Below are 12,909 nucleotides of genomic sequence, written 5' to 3' on the forward strand. Positions count from 1 at the left end.
TGAGTGGTTGAATGTGTTTGGCTCTTCATAAGAGTATGTATTTTTCCTTTTTGCCTTTCAAACTTTTGAGGTGAATTGGCTTTGTGAGCTGATTTTGAATGCTTCCCTGGATCACTGTAAACCTTACGTGTCTTACCAGACTTTCCTTCGCTCTCCCCATCTTGATCCTGAGATGTTGCCAGCTGCAGGGGTAGAGGCACTGAGTTAGAGTGGGGAGTGGGCTTCTCACAGTGTTCATTTTGACACTTTCTTTCCTTGTTACCCTGCTCCAGTACCTGCTGCTTGGAGTGTCTGAGAACAAAATTAAATACAAGAACCATAAACTCAATCCCTTCTTATTCATGCCTCCTGCAGTAAGGGAGAAATTTAATAAAAGCATACGTCATTTGGCAAAAAGAAAAAAAAAAAAAGGTAGCTTGACTTTTAGGCAAGAAGCCAAGGTTTTATAGAATAAATTTACTATATGTACCCTGAAGTTTAGAACAGCAGTGCCAAGCATCACCCTGCTATCTCTAAGGCTTGGAGCTTGGGCTGGGAGGTGATGAGAAGCCTGATTTTCTGTGATGTGTACAGTCCTCATTTAAGGAAAAAGTAATTTAATACTTCATCTGCCTTATCCTCCTGTGCAACTTCATTTCTCATTCTGCTCTGTAATGTTCTTTCTCCTTGGTTGATCACTTACTTTTATACTTCAGACATGAAAATGAAGTTCTTTGGTATTCTAGAGAGGTTTGCTCCAGCCTCTGTTGCCTAACCTTTCTCGTTCACCTTGGTGTGCAGCTTGCCTGTCCTCTCTCCTCTTCATTTCAGAAGTTTTGTCATCCCTGTCACTTTTGGGTGACATGGACATTCAACGTAGAAAGCAAAGGGTCTCTGGCTGCTCTGATACTTCCTTACAGAGGAATTCTGTCTTTCTCAGACACTGGTCTTGGAATCTGTTGGCCTATCTTTAAACTTTCTCTGATTTTAAACTTTTTTTCTGTTGCTGTCTGATCCTTAGCAGATATAGATGATAAAAATCACCATTTTTTGGTTGGCACTGTGGAGTGCTTGGAGACTCGCATACAAATGTAGCATTATTGCCAGTGCTGACAGTACCATCAGGCAGTATCCAGTGTCCTGGATGCCAGATTCCTAATGCCTCAAATCTTTTTCCTGTGGGAGTAAGGAAACAGTGAATTTTCCACCATGAATAGACACAGACACAGCAGAGAAAGTCTTTCAGTAGCCACCTGAATGTGAGATTTATCAGAGGAGTTATAACAGAGTAAGAGGAAAGATGTGCTCTGTGGTTGCAGATGGGACAGAGGATAGGGGGCCAGCAAGAGAGGCCCTCAAGGGGTTCCCAAGAATTGGGAGGAAGTATTCCTGGAACTTGCTGTGGGTGTTGGAGAAAATTGCCTGTAAAATGGAGAGTGGCTTAAACACAGCAGGATGAGGATTTTAGGACAAAGGAGAAACAAGAGCTAAGTTGGGGGTGAAGTGCAGAGGGCTTGAGGGCAAAAATATTTCAGAGGGACAAGAGAAAGTGAAAGCTTGAATCAAAGCAGCTGAAAGGTTGGCTTTAATATCTGCTTCGATCAAAAAATAAAAGTCTGTATGGATTAAGAGATAATCCAGTAGATAGACTTAATCTGCCATGTGTATTGCTTCCCCAAAGAAAAACACTGGGAGGGGAAGGTTGATTTGGCTCAGTGCCCAGCATTGGAAGGTAGGTGATGTATTCTTCTTTTTCACAGACCCCCCCTTTCACTTGTCCTGAATGAAGCACATCCTGCTGAAAGGGAGGGGCTGTAGCCTCCTGCTTCTTTGCAACTCCAAAGTCATATTGAATTTAACTAAAGGCGTTTCTCAAGCAGAAAAGAGCACTGAGAGCAAAATAACACAGCAATGACTAAGAAAATAGGCATGGGGTAGGTTCAGATGCTCATGGTGGTTTTGAGAAGCAGTACTGGGCCATTTTATTAAACTTAATCCCTCTTGTCCTAATTGTCCTTGTCTTCCCTTTAATGGAAGTTAAGGTCTGAATGACACCTTTCCTCCAGCACTGCCCCTGAAATCCTCAGCCATATCCCTCCATCCCTTCCTTCCTGTTCCCTTTCTTTACAAAAACTGGTTGAGTCCTTTGAGTAAGTTCAGTTTCCACAGCAGTACAAATAGTTGATCAAACATGAGGAGGTTTTCTCCATGTATTTTTTCTGGTAAGGTATGTGGTGTATTATGTCTTCTAACTAACACATTCAGCTCTATCTTGAGCCGTTCATGCTAACAGTCATGCACCTCTAGGAGCCTGTACACATGGAATTTGGATTGGTTGGATTGAGGGGGTTTCATTTTTATTTCAAAGTTATCTTGTTCAGCAACAAATAAATTAATCTGTAGACTGATATGTATGCCTTCTGTGTTGTGGGCCTGCATGTGTACCATCTCAGGTGAAGGTTTCTTTGCAGATCTTATAAGGTCAGTGGGATTTGGCCTGTCAAATCCTTGAGCAGGAGATCACAGGAGAATGTACAGGGTGCCTCAGAGAGAAGATCCATCATGGTTTGAAACACCTGAGCTGGCACTGGACAACTTGCCCAGCTTGTGCTGGGAGCAGGCTGTCTGCCTGAGATGGTCTCCTTTCACTGATGATATTTTGTGGGCAGTGGGGTTGGATGTCTGCCCTCTTTTTGTTTTCTTTGTCTTTGAGGGAAGGGAAGAGGTTGGTGAAACACTGGGGATAATGTGGGGCAGGAAAGGGAGTGAGGGAGGTGTTTGCTTCACTGGACCCACTCACATTCATGAAGTGAAAGAGAGGAGAACACTTACTGGTTTCCAGGCCTGAGCTTGCATAACTATTTGCTTAGCACTTCCTTCTGGGGGAGAAACATGTGCCTTTTCAGATCCTGAAAATTGTGTCTGGAAGTCAGCAGGGTACTGGCTAAAAGGCAATTGATACCTCACTTTTATTTGGAGCTTCAGGAAAGCTTTGTGGAGTTCTTCTAGGAGAGAGGTCTACTCTCAGGTGAGAGAGAAAATTGCATCATTGATTTGAGGGAGAGCAGCAAAGCAGAAATAAATGACTCAGTTTTTTCAGCTTTGAAGGAAGCAAAAATAGTCAGATGCCCCTGGAGAGCAGTACTGGAAATAGTGTCAATCAATACAATTATGAAACCTCTAGAAAAGAGGTGAACTGTGAGGTGGGAAAATGTGCTGGTGAGAGCAGTTAGGAAAGATTTAGGTCCTTCAGAGGCATCTCACACTTGAACAAAACAAGGCAATGGGACAGCCCTGTGACACATGAAATTTGCTGCAGACAGGTGCTAGGAAATGCAGACTGAAAGGAACAACAGAAACTACTCTGAGAACCTATCAAGTGTAAAAGTGATATGAACTTACTCCACTGAGGCAGAGGGAGGGTGTGGGAAGGAAATCATGAACAGATTTGTACTCAGTGTTGGTACAAAATACAAGCTGTTAGACTGTGTTTAAAATAAAATGGGGTAATGGAGAATAATTCTGAGAGGGAGAATCTCATGAGGTTCAATTTTGCTCATCTCCCACTCCAAGCAAAGTAAGGTAGAAACAGGCTGTGTGCTATCATGCCATATGCATAAGGAGGAATTTTTCATGCCTCCAGGAAGAGGAGAGCATGGCTATAAACAAATAGAAATACTTCAAGTTTAGAGAAAGTGAGGGGTTTTTTTTAGAATGGTACAAGGAGAACAGGCTGCTTGTTCTGGCTGTTTTTCACTGTCTGCATTGAGGGGGGCCTTTATATTTCTATACTATAATAGAGAATGTGCTGTCCAAATATATATATATGGAAATACTGGAAAAGATGGATTTGGTACAGTTTGGAATTGGGAATCATGGATCACTGCTGATCTCAAATTCATTACTGAAGGGAATTAGGCAGAGCAGAAAAAGAGCATGAGAGCTCTCTCCTCAAAAGCAAAGAGAGATTCTTGGTGAAATTTCAAGACAATGCTTGAGATTGCTTTTCACAGGCACAGAATGATCCAGTGGAACTGGGGTGAAAGTTCACAAGACTTTCCAGCTTTTGCCCTTGTGGCTGAGGAGAATCTGCTGGTTATGCATGGGAAAGGAGGCCTCTTTGAGAAGGTGACTCCATCATTAGCTGTAGCTAATGCCTGCTCCCAGCATCCCAAAGCATTCTGATGCTGATCTAGGGTATGGGTTGAGATAAAAACAGGTAAATTAAATAATAATAATAATAGTGATGATGTAATGTAATGTGATGTAAAGGAAAATAATGAAAAAGAGAGAGGAATACAACACAAGAAAGACAAGTGATGCAAATAAAAACAATTGTTCACCACCAACTTGATGAAGCTTGTCAGTCCCCAAGCAGTGGACCCCAGCCAACTTTCTCCCTAGTTTCTATGCTGAGCATGATGCCATGTGGTCTGGAACATCCCTTGGGTCAGTTGGGATCAGGTGTCCTGGCTGTGTCCCCTCCCAGCTCCTTGTGGTGGGCTGAGAGGCAGAAAAGGCCTTGACTCTAAGCTGAGCAATAATTAAATCATCCCTGTGTTATCAACGCTGTGTCTGTTGAGAGTTTTCCATCTTTCTGTGCCCCAAACAGCCACAGGAACATCATGCTGTGAGTCATGGATTAATCCTACTTCATGTTGGAGTACCTAAAGCTCTCAATGGGATGGATAGAAGCATGGCTCAACCATCACTGTTTTTCACTGTGAAACAACCCACTCCCCTGGGATTCACATCCTTCTCTGAGGGGCTGGGAACTGCTGTTTTGAAAAGAGCCACTGATTGTTCAGCTCAAGAAGTGTTCTTGCCTCCTTCCTAGGATCTCTCAGCGGGTGGAGGCCAGCCGGGCACAGCTCCGGGCGATTGGGGAGAGAGTCACCCTTGCCCAGGCCAAGATTGAGAAGATAAAGGGCAGCAAGAAGGCTATTAAGGTAGTGACTTCAGTGAAGGCTGCATGGCCTCTTGTCTTCCTTCTTTCTTTACTCCTGGCATAAGCTCTGGAGAAGAAAAGGTGCTCAGCTGCTACAGCTGCTGCCCACTCACCTCTCCATGCCTTACTGCTGAGCAGGATTGTGGTGAGAATCCCATTCCTGACTTGGCCAGTGGATGAATTTTAGACCCATGAGCCACACAGCTCCAGGCTTTATGTAGCCTTTAGAGGTTTCTGTCCCAGCTGCTTCCTGAGAAAGAGAAAAGAATGTGCTGAGCTAAGCCTAACTAACTCCTTCACTTCAGGCTCATAGACATTTATTTGAATGAAAGCTGCTGTCAGAGAGACTCCCTTTAGTGTATCTTAATCCCATTGAGCCATGTAAAACTGGTGAAAATCCTTCTTTCCCCATTCTTGCTCCATTTTATACAGTATTCCCAACTCCTTTCCTGCCAGTGATCTCCTAGTCCTTTTAGAGAGAGAGAAAAGCTCTGGCAATTCCAGTTTCAGAAGTGGCAGCCCATGCATATTTGGATTTGTTCACATAGCCCTTAGGAGCCTGTTGACTCCAAGGCTGTCCATTCCCACTGGCAGCACAGGTTGCATGTTTGCTCCTCTCCAGGTGTTTCTGCATTGTAGGATTGCCTAGTTGTTGGGATTTTTTAGTCCCTCCTTGTTTCTCCATAGGTATTTTCCAGTGCCAAGTATCCAGCCCCTGAACGGCTGCAGGAGTACAGTTCAATTTTTGCTGGTGCAGAAGACCCAGCTAAACAGAAATGGCCAAGACACAAGATTCAGAGCAAACACCAAATGCTGGATGAAAAAGCTCTGCAGGTAAGGAGCAGAACAGACCTTGGGAAGGACAAGCAAAGAGAACCTGGAGGCTGTTAGTCTCTTTGATAAAGTGGGCCAGGGCTTTGGGACATAGGCTAGGAGTAGAACATATTTTCATTTGGCCTGTCATTGGGGGGGAGGGTGTGAGGTCAGACTGGGAAGCTTATGGAGGTGAGGTGCCACATGGAGAGGGCCATGTCAGTACAAGAGTTTGGATGGCTGTGAACTGCCAAGTCTCTGGAGCAGTTCCATTTCCTGAAATGCTGCTGTTTCCTGCAGCAGTGTTGGTGGGTGCTGCTGCTGCCTGGGCTCAAGGCCTTGGCTGTGCCTAGTGAGGCAGCTGGGATCAAGCTCATGGTTGTTTCAGAAATAGTTTCTGAAGGCTCTGATATAACTTCTGGTGAGAGGGGGAAGGTAAGAGGCTTGTGAGTGTGTCAGGAGAAAAAGGAGACATTCATTAGAGCATTTTTCTGCCCCAGGAAATCGTTGCATTTGGGCACTGTCCCTGGGTTGGAAGGACAGGAAGGAAGAGTTGCTGTGCTTAAAGTTTAAAAGTTGCTGTGTTATGTGCTGTGTCAGGAGTTGCAGATGTGCTGTTCCTAGCAGGTTAAGGATCAGTTTGACAACTTCCCTGCTCTCCACCCCTAAAGAGACTTCCTTCCTCATCCTTGTGTGACTTGGCCAAAAATAAAGCTGCCACTGAATAATTTATCATGCTAAACTTCCCTGAGTGTTAATGGAGTTGAGACTTCACACAGAGAGGTAGTTATGAATATTTCAGCCAGGCCAAGGAAGCAGGATTGCTGGCCAAATGGAGAGCTGGCAAACTTGAGCAGGGTCCCTGCTTCCTTCCAGTCCTGGCAGTAGCACAGGCAGAGCTGCATGGGACAGGCTGGTGTCTGCCAGGGAGGCCAGTGAGTGCTGCTGTCTGGAGTGGGGGGCAGCAGAGGCAGGCAGGGTGCAGACAGGGAGATGGGCTCCCACCCTGAAGGGCTGGTGCTGAAGTACAGCCCTTGCACAGGGAAGGGATTGAGAAGAACATCAGCTGTTAAAAAGCAGTATCCCACAAAGAGCAAATGGTCCACATGCCATGCCCCACAGCCATGTACCTGGGATGCCATCTTTTCCAGTCCCAGTCAGTCTCTGTACCATTCTGCCATGTTCTGCCCTTTGTGACTAAAGCTGCCATCACCACAGGAGCTTTGTTTCAGGCCCTGGGGGATGTTTGTTGCTCCCCTCCTGTGACCCATCTTTTGATCCTCTTCTGGGACTGTTGATCTTTCTCTGGCTTTGCTGAGTCTGCCTCATGCAGCAGTTGTCACTGTTGCCAAGCTCACACACACGAGCTCCTCTGTGGGGTGGGGGATGCTGCTGTCAGTGGTGAAGGATGGAGGGGCTGATGTGCTGAATGGGGCTCAGCCTGGCCAAGCTCTGACCACATTCCAGGGGGACAGGCCCTTCTCAGCCATAGCTGAGCACAGAGCCTTGCAGTAATGAAATGTGACAGGGAGAAGTCTAATGTTTGCATTTATGCTTTCCTCAATTATTCAGGGCTTTCAGCAGGGGCTCACTGCCTGTTTTCAGTTCTGATGAGAGCCTCTTTGCTGTGAGCAGTCACAGTGGCCTTTGCTAAACTCCTCGTGCACACAACACCTCATCAGGAAAGCAAACTCTGCTGATGTCAGTCTGAGGGGAAGTGGTGGCAGCCTGTGCTCAGCCTTTAGGGTTTTTGCTCTGGGGGGAAGCAACTGAGTTGGAAATGTGTGATTTTAAATGCTTACCCCTTGGAATTTCTTTTTGCCCCCTCAACTCCAAGCAAGTGAAAACTTATTTGTTTAGAGGATGCTGTTTAGGTTGGTAAGGTAAGCAGTGATGGGTAAGAGTGCCAGAAACACAGTGCTTGTGGTAAGCCTGGAAAATCCCTTTGCTTTGCACACTGCAGTGGTAGCAGCAAGGCTGGGCTCAGCAGGCAGCTGGCTACAGCCCTATGGGGCTTCCCTTTGTGGTGGAAGCTGTGTCTGGGTGCTGCACATGGGAAGAAGTCCAAGCAAAAGTTACCATCCACTGCTGGACTAACCTTGCTAGGCTTCAAAAGTGTCAGTAACTTGACATGTCCTTGTGAATTCTGCCTCTCCCAGAGTCCATCATAGGCATGTGGAGGCTAAACCAGGCTTTTGTCACTTGCTCATCTTGAAATACTTTCCTAGGTGGCCTCAGCACTCCATTGGTGTGGGGGGAGTGGGATTGCTGGTACATCCCACCAGTTCCATTTGTAATAGTGTGTGTTTAATTAAGCTGAAGAACCACAGTGACTTTATATATTTTTAATTTTCTTGGGAAGAAAAATGCCTGAAAATGCAGTGTCCTTGGGGATTGTGATCCTGCCAGGTGCCAGACCCCAGGTTGGGGTGTTTGAGCCTTCAAGCAACCCCCATGACTTCAGTATGTCAAGGTTGCCAAACTTTGGCTTAAGAATTTAGTAATTCCTATAAGAATGTTCCTATAAGAAAACTAATTTTTAAATGACACCTTAACTTGTGGAATTCACAGTTGCAGGATATTTTTGACAGTGTGTGGAAGTTCCAAATTTCAGAGCATCTCTAGGTACTTGAGTAAGACTAGCACTTTGATGGCATTTAAATTAAAAGGATTATATTTCACGTTTCAGAATAGTCATACTTAGTGCTTTTATAAATTCCTTAGATGAGGTTTATAAGTAAATGTAAGGTAATGGTTGTTTTCTCACTACACCCTTAAAGTGATGCACAATCTTCCAGTCCTAACTGAAGTATACAAAGAGAGAATTAAAAAAGATATATAAATGACTTGAGGGCTAAGTGTGTCTGAACAGTTCTGGCAAAAAGAGTCAGTACTCCCTCATGCTGAAAAAATTAAACATTGGGAAATGAATATTAATGATCAAAAGAACTTTCATTTTTGAGTCTCCGCTTCTACAATCTCTAAATAAGAATTTATATATTTTTGCCTATTTGCTCCCATTAAAAAATAGAAGGTGTTAACTTCAATGTATTTTTCACAAGTTGGAACCCGAATTAAATCAAAACCTTACAGGTCCTTTCTTATAGCATTTTATAGTCTCAGAGCATCATATAAACTCTTAGTGGATTAACTGAACTGTGACTAAGCCATTTCCTTGGATTTCTGGCTACCAGATTCAAGACTGAAATTTCAATCAGCAGGAACTGCTTGTGTCCCTGAGATGTGGTCTTAAAACTGAACCACCAGTGGTCACCATTTGTCCCATACAAGTACAAGGAGGGGAGAGGGACTCAGAGAATGGGGTGGTGCAGGGATGCTGGAAGTAGTGAGGCAGTAGGAAGCTGTGGACAGTATTTGGAGTGGTGGCAGAAGAAAACCACAGGTGTGGCGAGTTGCTTAACCTGACAAAGTGCTCTGGTTTCTCCTGGTATGAACACTTACTACCTTGTAGCTGCTGCCTGCCTTACTTGTGAAGAAAGAATTGTGAAGGGGCTGAGGAGGGGTCTACAGAGGGGTCTGAGGTGGAGGTTTGTTCATCCCAAAGTGTCTCTGTTCAGGAACTGATGCCTTTCCTCCCTCTAGAGCAGAGTGCTGTGGGCACTGAGCTTCATCCCCCAGAGCATGTGGCAGCGGGCACTGTCACGCCAGCTGAAGCACTGCTCTGATGTGGGATGGCAGCTCCTGTGCTCTATAAAAGTCAGGCAGCTCAGATGTAATAAGTCCTTTTCGAAATGGAGCTCTATATATTATGCATGAAGTTTTAGAACTGAGAGAGAGAAGATTTCAGTTCATTAGAGTTGAAAACTCCTGCAAATCCCTCAGGCTTTGCAAAACCATCTGGCACACGTTCCACTCTGTGCACTCCTTTCTGCCTGATCTCTTGCCTAGTGCAGGCACTCTGTTCTTTCCTAACCTCTTTTTCCTTTGCTTTCCTGCCTACCCCACCAGTGCAATCACAGCTCTTAAAACATCAAGTGAAGGCAACAGAGGGGAGGTAATAGAGATGTGTGGGGAACTCTGCCTGCATGAAAATGTGTTGTAATTGGAGACACTGTAACAAAAGCCTTTTAGGCTGTGGTGCTTGATCCCAGCCTCTGACTGTAGAGCCAGAGTGGTGGTTTTACTCTGGTGGATACTTGCCAGAGTAACAGTGTTCAGTATGACCCATCCACAGCACCAAAAGCACTTGCTGCCATTCTGAACTGCCAACACTTGCCATGATTGTGGGGTTGCAATGTTGTCCACGTACTTCCTAGCTCAAGGGGAGATAGGGAGCAGCAGTGTTCCCAGACCGTGCAGTGCATCCAGCAGTGTGGGGTGTGGTGGCTGGGGAGAGCTGCCTCAGCAGCCATGGTTCTAGTGTCTTACCATCTTTTATCTGTCTTCTTGCAGGAAAAGCTCAAGTATTTCCCTGTGTGCGTGAGCACCAAAATTCACCAGGAGGATGATGCAGAAGAAGGCCTTGGCAGCCTTCCCAGGAACATCAGCTCCCTCAGCTCCCTGCTACTCTTCAATACCACCGAGAACCTGTGAGAGCTGGAGCAGTGCTGTGCTGCTCACCTGCCCCTGCTTGTCCTCAGAGGAGCTTTCCCTTCCTCAGGCATAGCAGTGACTGCTTGCTTTGCTGGGGATGTTACCTACCAGGCTCTTGATAGGACAGGGTTTGATACCTCTCTGCTGGCTTCCAGCTGGGAACCTTCCCTGCTCTTTGCCTTGGGTGGAAGCAGTTACTTTGTCCATACCTGACCCTCTACTCACCTGATTCAACCCAATTTTGCACTTTCTTTTGCTTAGTTCTTCCTATGGTTCATCTAATTTCTTTCCAGCCTTGAGATGTGCAGTCACTCCTGCCCTTCTCTGCCCTGCGTGTCAGCTTAGGTACTGCTTCTTCTCCTGACAATTCCTCACAGCATTACTTTACTACTTTTGCTGCTTTAATGTCTCCACCACCTCCCTCACTGCAGTTTCCTTTCCCACTCACATCATGGTTCTTCTTTCTGCTCTTATTGAAGAGCTACTTTAAGCTCTTCTTGAGCTTTCAGCTGCTGGACCTTGTCTTTCTTCTCCTGAGCCATGAATCATTTCTCCTTTTTGTCTGTCCTCCTGGACCCTGAGTGACAAGTCACTGGTGTCCTGCTGCAGACTGTAGGATGGTTTCAGGTCACGTGGTGGAAAGGGGAGAGCTTGATCCTGGTGGCACTACAGTGGGGCTTTGCTTTAGAATTAGTCTGGAGGCTGCACTGGCAGGGTGGGGAGCTGCTTGCCTCCTGGTTGTGAAGGGGAAAGGCAGAAAAATGGAGCCAAAAGAAGGAACCTGGAAGGCCCAACATGTTCCATCTTTATGAGTAAAGTCAGGTCTCTGCCTCCAAGGCCCTCTTGTGTACACTGTTTTTTCTGGCCTTGGCTCTCACTAAAATACTTATTTTCTGCCCTTAGGTACAAGAAGTATGTGTTCCTGGATCCCCTGGCTGGAGCAGTGACCAAGACCCATGTGGCTCTAGAAACAGAGACAGAAGAGAAGCTCTTTGATGCACCTCTCTCCATCACCAAAAGGGGACAGCTAGACCGACAGGTGAGAGGCAGCTGCTTACATTTCAGAGGGTTGTGCTCAGCTCTCTGAAAAGAGAGGACTTTGATAGGGTGGTGAGCAGGTAGGACAAAAGCCCCTTACAGGGCTGCGGAGTATTCATTTACCAGAAGGACCTTGCCTGGTGTTGTGCTTGAGGTCCTGGTGTGAGCTTGGTGAGTGAGACAAAAGCCTCACACTTGGCAGGCATTTCTCTCTGCTCAAGCCTTTGTTGAGTGGTGAAAGGAGAGTAATGGGATGGGGTATCAACTCACCTTGCTCCTTCACCTCAGGGCTGTAGGGAGGTTTGGAGGATTTATCACTTGATCAGCTCCCTTGTGCCAACTCCTGAGCCTCAGAGTCTGAGGGTGAGGTGCCACTGCTAGAAGGTCCCTGGGGTGAAGTGTGGTCCCATAATTCCTGCTGGGAAGAGGTGCCTACTGCTGCAAACAGAAGGGCCAGCCAGACTGAGCAAAGGGCTGTGCTTGGTGTACACATGGGGCAGGCAGTGCACCAACCCAGTTGCCCCAACATGTGACTGGTACCTGGCACCTTATATGGGGTGTACCAGCTTTGCTGGGCCTGGGAATCATTTGCTCATCACGTTGGACAGGAGGATATAATGTATATAGTGATAGAATGTATATAGTGAACAAACTCTTTATTCACAGTGCACCATCACTACTGTGTTGCCTGTGTTTTAAACACAAAAGCAAACCCCTGGAACTACTGGGTTGTGTTTCTGCATTTTAATCTTGGAAATGGTTCAGACACTATCCTCTTCTGGAGGAGAAGGGACTGGTTTGTTTAGGCTGCAGCAGTTAGTGCATGAACCCTTCAGAGTTCACGTGCTACTGTGAAACTAAGAAGGGTCCTGCACTTCCTCCTCCTGCAGCCTACCTTTCCCAAGCCTGGCCTGCAGGAGGTAACCTCTAAGCACAGAGGTGTAGGGGTAGCTGATGCACCAAGGTACACCAGCCCAGCTCTGACTGCTGCCCAGGTTGTTCCCTGCAGTGCCCCTGTTTGCAGCAAGCACATAGTCACTGCCTTACCTTGTTGGTTTGGGTTTCTTTAGGTTGCTGAAAATTACTTCTATGTGCCAGATCTGGGCCAGGTCCCTGAGATTGATGTGCCCTCCTACCTGCCAGACCTGCCTGGCATTGCTGCAGACCTCATGTACAGCGCTGACCTGGGCCCTGGCATTGCACCCTCTGCCCCCAGCAGTGCAATTCCAGAGCTGCCCACTTTCAACACTGAGTCGGTGGAGCCTTTGCAACCAGGTATTTTCAATCTCTGATCCCAGGACCCTATGAAGGAGGAAGGCAGGGATTGCTAGAAAGTGGAGATGGGGCAGAAGGTCCCTTGGTAGAAATTTTAAGATGGATGTTGCACCTCTGGCTTAGGCCTGAGGGAAAGCTGCAGCCTGCTCAAGTTCTGGCCTGACTGCAGCCCCTTTACCTCCCTCCCCTTCTCTCTGCATAGCTAGGGAGGAGGGAGCATAGTGTGTGTGTCAGCCTGGTGGGATGCCCTTGTGCAAGTGGGATGCAGCTGGGAAGGGAGAGTAGGGGAATCTCACACTCTT

The 12,909-nt window shown here is 46.5% G+C and overlaps 1 protein-coding gene across 4 annotated transcripts in view; it reads left to right on the plus strand.

Moving 5' to 3' along the window:
- WASHC1 (WASH complex subunit 1) overlaps window positions 1-12,909 on the plus strand; it is a 57,542-nt gene that overhangs the window by 41,591 nt on the left and 3,042 nt on the right. For all 4 annotated transcript variants that reach the window (XM_066549526.1, XM_066549530.1, XM_066549528.1 and 1 more), the window contains exons 3-7: window positions 4,817-4,928; window positions 5,615-5,761; window positions 10,154-10,290; window positions 11,198-11,333; window positions 12,403-12,607. In XM_066549526.1, coding sequence (XP_066405623.1) covers window positions 4,817-4,928; window positions 5,615-5,761; window positions 10,154-10,290; window positions 11,198-11,333; window positions 12,403-12,607 — 737 coding nt within the window. The remainder of the gene's footprint in view (window positions 1-4,816; window positions 4,929-5,614; window positions 5,762-10,153; window positions 10,291-11,197; window positions 11,334-12,402; window positions 12,608-12,909) is intronic.

The sequence above is a fragment of the Molothrus aeneus genome, chromosome 5, assembly GCF_037042795.1.
Source record: "Molothrus aeneus isolate 106 chromosome 5, BPBGC_Maene_1.0, whole genome shotgun sequence".
Lineage (NCBI taxonomy): Eukaryota > Metazoa > Chordata > Aves > Passeriformes > Icteridae > Molothrus > Molothrus aeneus.